The sequence below is a fragment of the Chelonia mydas genome, chromosome 1, assembly GCF_015237465.2.
Source record: "Chelonia mydas isolate rCheMyd1 chromosome 1, rCheMyd1.pri.v2, whole genome shotgun sequence".
NCBI lineage: Eukaryota > Metazoa > Chordata > Testudines > Cheloniidae > Chelonia > Chelonia mydas.
The window spans coordinates 341272655-341281600 of NC_057849.1; the positions used below are offsets into that span (position 1 = coordinate 341272655).

The 8946-nt window shown below is 52.0% G+C and overlaps 1 protein-coding gene across 7 annotated transcripts; it reads right to left on the minus strand.

Annotated features, from left to right (window-relative positions):
* Positions 1-838: 838 nt before the first annotated feature.
* Positions 839-8348, minus strand: LOC102932498 (tubulin alpha-3 chain). 7 transcript variants are annotated; one of them, XM_043520966.1, is made up of 4 exons: positions 8230-8348; positions 6783-6899; positions 3235-3432; positions 839-2046 (listed from the first exon to the last, which is right to left on the minus strand). In XM_043520966.1, exons 1-4 carry the CDS (start codon positions 8230-8232, stop codon positions 1066-1068), a joined length of 1299 nt encoding a protein of 432 aa, XP_043376901.1. In that variant the 5' UTR covers positions 8233-8348; the 3' UTR covers positions 839-1065. The 7 variants fall into 7 exon arrangements, with proteins under 7 accessions (XP_043376901.1, XP_043376891.1, XP_043376914.1 ...); XM_043520956.1 differs by having other exon boundaries at positions 3235-3383; positions 6677-6899; XM_043520979.1 differs by having other exon boundaries at positions 3235-3383; positions 8230-8271.
* Between the last annotated feature and the right edge of the window lie 598 nt (positions 8349-8946).

Genomic DNA, 8946 nt, shown 5'->3' on the forward strand with positions numbered 1-8946 from the left:
CTAGTGGAATGGGAAAAGGTGTTATCACCCTGAGACAATATCTGGTTTTCGCCAAATGCAAAAACAGAAATATTGAACACTTCTGCCTTCTCTGCATTATTATTGCTAATTCTACCATTTCCAGCTAGTAATGGGCTAGTACCATTTTCAGGAATCTTTAAAAAAAAAAAAAACTCAACAACTCCTTGTTGTCCTTAACTCTGCTGGTCATAGATTTCTCCTTGCGTGCTTGTACTTTGCTGTTGTACAATGAGACTGGAAGCTGTGGGGAGAGCGACACGGAATTAGGGTTTGGAGAAGCTAGAAAATGCATGCTATCAGGCAGCATCTTACACAAGTCTCTATTGTTTGTTCTCCAGTGCCGCCCCCATGTCACCTTGTTGTAGAACTACCCCCCGCCCCGCACACACACTTCCTAGGTCTGACAGTACTTTTTATGGATGAAGAATGGCAGAACCTTTTCCCTCCTCAAGACCCTAGCGGTTGATTCAAATGCCTGGAATCTTTAAATTCAGGGGAAGGAATCAGTTTGACACAGGGTGTGTGTGTGTGTGTGTGTGTGTGTGTGTGTGTGTGTGTGTGTGTGTGTGTGTGTGTGTGTGTGTGTGTGTGTGTGTGTGTGTGTGTGTGTGTGTGTGTAAGTAACTTCAGGCTACACCCCCAGCCCAGCATCTACAGCTCCACCGCAATCTGCGGTGGAAGCGGAAACTCAGCACCTGAAAGGGTGGTCATTTGAAACCTTGTACTAACAGGCACGCAAAAGCCTGACTGTAGACATCTGTGTTTCAGAGTTCCCACCTCCAGGCTTAGACAGAATTAGTTGAATGAGAGACAGAGGTTTGCAGTTAAGAATTTATTCTCACAGTTCCAGCTCGAAGAGAAGTGGCAAGCCGAGGACATGACACGTGTAGCCCTAGGACACTCTATCCTCTTTCATGCCGTAACGATCAAAGTGATAGGCAGCGATCCATCTAGCAGCAGGACTGCAAGTAACGAAGTGTAATCCCACAGACATCTAGCCCACAAGAGGAATAGCACTGCCAGGCTAATGCCTAGAACAAGTGCTTAATAATCTTCTCCTTCCTCCGCCTCATCCCCATCTGCAGAGTCCCTGCCGACTTCCTCATAGTCCTTCTCGAGAGCAGCCATGTCCTCCCTGGCTTCGGAGAACTCCCCCTCCTCCATCCCCTCCCCCACATACCAATGCACAAAGGCCCGTTTCGCGTACATCAGGTCAAACTTGTGATCCAGCCGGGCCCAGGCTTCTGCAATAGCCGTGGTGTTGCTCAGCATGCAGACGGCCCGCTGCACTTTAGCCAGGTCTCCCCCCGGCACCACCGTGGGGGGCTGGTAATTGATGCCCACCTTAAACCCAGTTGGGCACCAGTCCACAAACTGGATGGACCTCCTGGTTTTGACGGCTGCTATAGCCGCATTCACATCCTTGGGCACCACATCCCCCCGGTACAGCAGGCAGCAAGCCATGTATTTGCCTCGGCGAGGGTCACATTTCACCATCTGGTTGGAGAACTCAAAGCAAGCATTGGTGATTTCAGGCACCGAGAGCTGCTCGTGGTAGGCTCTCTCTGCAGAGACTATGGGGGCATAGGTAGTGAGGGGGAAGTGTATGCGGGGATAAGGCACCAAGTTAGTTTGGAATTCAGTGAGATCCACATTCAAGGCACCATCGAACCTCAGGGAAGCAGTGATGGACGACACTATCTGGGCTATCAGCCTGTTCAGGTTGGTGTAGGAGGGACGCTCGATATTGAGGTTCCGGTTGCAGATATCATAAATGGCCTCGTTGTCCACCATGAAAGAACAGTCCGAGTGCTCCAGTGTGGTGTGGGTGGTCAGGATGGAATTGTAGGGTTCCACCACCGCAGTGGAGACCCGTGGGGCAGGGTACACCGAGAACTCCAGCTTGGACTTCTTCCCAAACTCCACTGAGAGACGCTCCATCAAGAGGGACGTGAATCCAGAGCCTGTGCCTCCTCCGAAGCTGTGGAAGACCAGGAACCCTTGAAGGCCACTGCACTGGTCAGCCTGCAGTAGAAGAAAAAGTTTGACGCCCGTTCCCCTCTGGAGCGCTGGGATTTAGAGCATCGTGTTTATGAAACAATGGAGACCAGGCACAAGTGATACATTTCTAGTCAGCACTCCCAGTTGCCAGTTAGAGAGGTGAAACAGGCCACAGATCGCTGCCTCAGGCCGTATGGGCACCAGTCACAGCCCACCCTGGACAAAGTTCAGTCCACACAGCTAGTGAAGCAGAACCTGGTGCTGCGTATTTATTTATTTAAAGGGGTTTCACCTTTCGTGTAGGCAATATGCCAGCAGGTGAGCCGGGAGCACAGTAGGAGGGATACCTGTTCAACAGCTTGTCCTCAAGGGGCTAGTGGCTATAGGACAGTTCATTTTGGTGGCCACTGTGACAGCATCCAGATGCCTCTGGTTAGATGCTGCCAACGCTCACTGGTGTCAAGGCAATTGCTACCCCACACGTTTTGCGGAAATGTTTTTATGGACGCCCATACGCAACAGACCCCATGCCTAGAAGCCCAACTACTGAGTCACGTTATTCCAGGAGACTCTCGGCTTCTGTTTTAAAGAGTTTCTAGCCCTTGTGGTTGGCAGCAGCTTGGAAGCGTGAACCAAGCGTCTCCAGTGCAATGCTGCCTGCCGGAGTCTGAGACGCGAGCTCTAAGTGACGTGAGGGGTCCTATGCATCTCAATGGAGCGGTGGCTCCCAGATCCATTCCCTGGGGGGCCCAGCCACCCCCACCTAGAGCAGAGGCATGTGGTCAGGGCAAAGAGGGCCCAGCCCATCCACTCCAATGGGAAGGCCGTCCTCATGGCCACACACTGGGGACCTTGAACCCATAACACACCTCACCGGTGGGTTACACAGGCACAGACTGGCTGCCAGGGTACATACTCAGACCCTTACAGCCACTCAGGGTGTGGTTGGGAGAGACTGAACCCCACACTCCTGCTCCTAAGGGGTGAAAAGGGAGCCACTGCCTTTCTGTGATGGGAGTAAGGCCCTGTGTGCCTTCCAGAGGGGAGTGGGTCCCTAGGGTGCAGAGGGAATCCCTCCCTTGGCGCCAGCCATGTAAGCTCAGGACTAGAGGCATGAACACCCAGGGTTCAAACTCCGCAGCCAGCCCACATGGCAGAGCCACACCGGGCCGCGCCGCATCAGCCACTTACAAAACGGATTTTCCTACTTGCCATTTTGCGAATCCTGGCCGATACGTTATCAATGATTTCCTTCCCAATGGTGTAGTGGCCTCGGGCGTAGTTATTGGCTGCATCCTCCTTGCCTGTGATGAGCTGCTCCGGGTGGAACAGGGAGCGGTAGGTTCCTGTGCGGATCTCATCTGAGCGGGAGGGAGACCGTGGAGTGAGAGATCTGCAATCTAATACCATCTACCAGAAACGGAGCGGCTATTAGACAGTAGCACGAGAAGAGGCGCATAAACTGCCAGGGCAACTAAGCAAAGCCACAGTGGGTTAAACCAAGGGCAGGTTAGGCTCACACAGGAGGTTTCATGAGACCAGAGGTGCTTGGGTGCGACAGCAGTGAGTCCAGCAGGAGACCCTGAATGAGGGAGTTAAACCTACTTTAAGTGACTTAGGGGAATTATTCCCCTATCAGACACTGCAGCTTTGTGCTAGCTCATGGGAGCTGGGAATTGTCCCTAAATGATCTGGAGGATGGCGTGGATTGCCCCCTCAGCAAGTTTGCAGATGACACTAAACTGGGAGGAGAGGTAGATACGCTGGAGGGTAGGAATAGGATACAGAGGGACCTAGACAGATTTCTTTTGGCCCAATCCTCTAATTTGATGAGGTTCAACAAGGACAAGTGCAGAGTCCTGCACTGAGGATGGAAGAATCCCATTCACTGCTACAGACTAGGGACCAAATGGCTAGGCAGCAGTTCTGCAGAAAAGGACCTAGGGGTTACAGTGGACGAGAAGCTGGAGATGAGTCAGTGTGCCCTTGTTGCCAAGAAGGCCAATGGCATTTTGGGATGTATACGTAGGGGCATTGCCAGCAGATCGAGGGACGTGATTGTTCCCCTCTAGTCGACATTGGTGAGGCCTCATCTGGAGTACTGTGTCCAGTTTTGGGCCCCACACTACAAGAAGGATGTGGAAAAATTGGAAAACGTCCAGCGGAGGGCAACAAAAATGATTAGGGGACTGGAACACATGACTTATGAGGAGAGGCTGAGGGAACTGGGATTGTTTAGTCTGCGGAAGAGAAGAATGAGGGGGGATTTGATAGCTGCTTTCAACTACCTGAAAGGGGGTTCCAAAGAGGATGGCTCTAGACTGTTCTCAGTGGTAGCAGATGACAGAACAAGGAGTAATGGTCTCAAGTTGCAGTGGGGGAGGTTTAGGTTGGATATTAGGAAAAACTTTCACTAGGAGGATGGTGAAGTGCTGGAATGTGTTACCTAGGGAGGTGGTGGAATCTCCTTCCTTAGGAATTTTTAAGGTCAGGCTTTACAAAGCCCAGGCTGAGATGATTTAGTTGGGGATTGGTCCTGCTTTGAGCAGGGCGTTGAACTAGATGACCTCCTGAGGTCCCTTCCAACCCTGATCTTCTATGAGAGACTTGCAGGAGGTTGCAGCCAGGGTCATCCCTACCCATATGCAAAGTATGCAGCTGTGTAGGGCACCCTGCCCCTTCCTGGCCGCAAACCCCCTGCCCTGCCCCTTTCCCCCTGCTCCGCCCCAGCCCCACCCCTTCCCCAAACCCTCCATTCCACCCCTTCCCCCCCACAGGACTGCAGCAGGAGGCAGGCCTGCACTCACCGGTGGCAGGAAGTGCAGCAACCCAGCCCCAGCTGTGCTGCCAGTGAGTGCTGGGGGCAGTTCCCCCCCCGTCACCCAAGCCAGCCCCTCCTCCCCCACATACCATGTGAGGGCTGTGTAGGGCCCCAGAATATCTAGGGACAGCCCTGGTTGCAGCTTTCAGTTCCTGTGCTCTGAAGAGGTGTAGTAACAAGCACAGAGGTATTCTAAGAAGCGACCCTGTGTCTCAGATCCCGCCCAGTGTTCCCCTCCACATGCGTCACTCCCTGCCCAACACACATGCAAAAGAAGGCCAGCCCTCTGGAGGCCATGAGATGGGTTTGTGTTTGCACATGGGGCAGCCACGCGTCTCCAAGCCCAGAGACTGTCCCCATTTTCAGGGTCTGTTCCACTGTCCCCACTGACTTCTCAGAAACATTTCAGCATGGCAGGTTCAAGCCAGTGACGCTTTGCCCAGACTGGATACCAACCCTGGGGAGGAGATCTAGGATAAGAACCAGCGAGAACATCCCTCCATCAGGCTGGCCACCCTGAGCTTCCTTCATCGTCTGCATTCTCTCCTCCCCACTCCCACATAGTGGCCCTTGCACGTAGAGAGGAGGGAGAGAAGTGGATTGGGTGAGAAAGGCGTCCTTTGCCCTAGCCACTGCCACAACCTTCCTGACCTCACCCAGGGAGGGTCATCCCAAAGTGTCCCACTGGGAGTCTGGTCTTCACTGAGGAATAAAGCACCATGTTTTAAACACAGGTGCTGCAGTCCAGCAGCATCCCTTTAATATTGAGCATCCACTATTTGAATGGAGGCCTGTCAGTTACACCCTCTCTAGAGGTCTGGTGAGCAAGGCCAGATTAACGCAAGGGTTTTAGGGGCTGCAGATCAGGGCCTCAGGCTAAGGGGAGCCCCGCAAAAATAAATCCATAATTATATACAATTCAGTGGTCACCACCTCATTGATCATGATCGATGGGTCAGTCCTGGAGCCTCTGCCAGTGGATCATGATCTCCGGGCCACTAGAAGTCCCGTGGCACAGCAGGGCTCAGGCAGGCTGCCTGCATGCCGTGGCCCTACACTGCTCCCAGAAGCGGCCGGCTGCTGGCAGCTCTGCGCAGCCCCTGGCCAGGGGTGGGGAGGGGAAGGAGTGGGGAGGCTCCACATGCTGCCCCCAGCCCCAGCCCTTTCCCCATGGGCAGTGCACAGAGACATGCTGTCCGCCTCTCCCAGGGGCGCACAAAGACCTGCCAGCAGCCGGCCGCTTCTGGGGGTGGTGGGGGGCTATGGCAGGCAGCCTGCCTGGGCCCTACTGTGCCACCAGCTGGGAGCTGCCTGTGGTAAGTGCCTCCTGGCCGGAGCCTCCACCTTGCACCTCCTTCTGCGCCCCAGGTCAGAATCCCCTCCTGCACCCAAACTCCCTCCCAGAAAGAAACTAATAGAAGAGCTGTTCTATGGTAAGAAGTAGGCTGTTTTGAATCAGCTATATTCTACGTGTTTTGAGACTGAAATGTAACCACAAAACGGCTTTGTGTTAATTAAAAGGCATGTTTAGTATAAAGTTAATAGCCTTGATGCCACAATTGTGATCATTTTGTTTTAAATTAGGGAAGAGATTTTGTATACGGGGGGCCCCACAAAAGTCTAATAGCCCCAGGCCCACAGGAGAGTTAATCTGGCCCTGCTGGTGAGGCTGGGAAAGGGATGGGGTGGAACGAGCTCATGGCCTGATTGGATCCCAGTAACCTGGAGGCCATTCTCCCAACTCTGCGAGTGTTTGCAGTTTGCGATGGAGAGGACATGGCAAGATTGACAGTCACACTGGACACCAAAGATTCATCCATGCCCATGTCTTACCAATGACTGTTGGCTCCAGGTCTATGAACACTGCTCTGGGAACATGCTTCCCTGCTGCAGTCTCGCAGAAGAAAGTCTCAAAGGAGGAATCCACTTGTTCACTTGCCTTTGGAGCAGGAATGGTCCCGTCTGGTAGGATTCCATGTTCTAGGCAATAGAGTTCCCAGCAGGCGTTGCCCATCTGGACTCCAGCCTGCCCCACATGGATGGAAAGGCACTCCCTCTGGAAACAGAGACACAGGCTGTATGTGCCATGCTCACAAATAACAGACCTAGACAACCTCAGCCCTGCATCAGTGGGACCGTCTACCTGGCAGGATCAGGAATATTTTCAGTAGGAAGGATAAAGTTCCCATATTTTCCTGAGAGACTCTAAATGTCACCCTGAAGTCTTTTGCTAGAAGTCTGCTCTCCTCTGACCCCTCCTTGCAATAAACCCACTCATGACTGGTTTATTATTGTAGGTGCCCAGGAGTTCTGCCCCACACGGTTTCCCTCCTCACTTTCCTCCCCCTAGAGGGGGCAAGTGAAGAATCCATCTTAGGAAACAAAACTACTTAGGGAGCTGTATGGAGAAGTTAAGACACATTGAGACTCAATGAACATCTCTACCACTTTGGACTGAGTTCAAGAGAAGCAGTTTGTTCCTGGGTTTAACACTGGCATGTCCATAACAGAGCTGTAGGGAATGAACAGGACCCCTCAGGTTGCCAGGTCAGTCGCTGATCCGGAGGCAGGGCCGGTTTAAATGAATGCAGTGCCAGTCCAAGTCCAAGGGACTCACTAGGGGCCTCTCCAATGCGGCAGGGCAGTACTTTAGCTCAGAAGCCGTGGCAGCTGATTTGAATCAGGATCAAGGGCTCACTGGAACCCATAGCAGGTGTCTTAATGCACCTGGCAAGACCAGGGAAGCTTGTGCCAGGAGCACTGAGGTGCCAGGGAAAAAACCTTATTCTAGACGAATGCAATAGACTGAAGTAGTCACCCCGGCCCCTCAACATCCTGTACTTCGCTAGAACACAACCTTTAGTGTCAGTAGAGGGCAGGCCACTGGACGGGAAAAGACAAGTACAACCACACACCCCCAGAGCAATCAACCGAATTGCTCCTTTAGCTTAAGTGGTCAGAGGCTGTGCTTTTAGATCTTCAAGCCCCAAGGTCAAATCCCAGATCAAGGGTCCTTACATCCATACACAGCCAGAGATGAAATGATATTCTTATCCTGAGGAGTTCTCACTGAGGCAAGAAGTCAAAGGGGAAAAAGCAAGCTGAACAACTAAAAGCCCCTAGACTTTAATGGATTATACCATCATAGGCAGCATTTGATCAGGCCTGAAAGGGAAACTAGATATCAGCGGTCAAGCTATCCTTACAAGGAACACGCCCTGCTTTAATAAGCTACAAGCCCCTCCAAAAAAAAAAAAAACACCCCCAAAACCCACCACTTGCATTAGCATCCCAAGAGAAAGCAGCAAGGCACATGTAGCCAGAGACTTTACAATCTCTAGCCTGTTCACAAGCTGACCTACAAAACCTCAGCTGTAGAAACCTACCATGGCAATTGAGTCTAAGCACTTTGTGAGCTGCAGTTTCTGATAGCTCTCCTGCTGTAGCTCACTGGAACTTTATAGCCTGCTTGCAAGGGGCTCCACCTGGAGAGGGGGAAGCTGCTTGCAAGTTTAAAGCCGCAGAGCCCCTTCTTGGAGGGTGTCTGAGACATTAAACCCTCTGTACTCACAGGAGCACGGTGCTTAGTCCATTCTCCTAGCTGTTGCCTTTGAAGACAAATTGGACGCTCTTGGGATGACGGATGCTCTGATGAGAGTAACTAGCCTAGGTCTTGAGAGATGCCCGTTCCACCCCAGGCTTCCTGTGGGACTCTGGGCAAGTCACTTGCCAGACAGAATGCTACCAGACTACATTTTCTTTAACCATCTTAAGATTTGTTTCTTTATCTGGTGATGATTAGGACAGGATCTCCTTCTTATCAGCCCGACATTACAGTGTTTTAGTGCAATTTTGATGGAATGTGAGGATGTGACTTCCTGCTTCTTAGCGAATGGCTGCTGCTCTCTTAGTATGACTGCAGACAAAGGCCTTAGGCCTTACAATATGGCTACAAGAAAAGACCTTTTTCTTACAGAAGGATGACCATGTGGTTAAGGCATTTGCCTAGTCTATAAGAAACCTCGGTTCAATTCCTAGCATCTGCCCTTAACTTACGGTAGGATGTTGGGCAAATCCCCTTTTCTCTCTACCACCCTTATTGC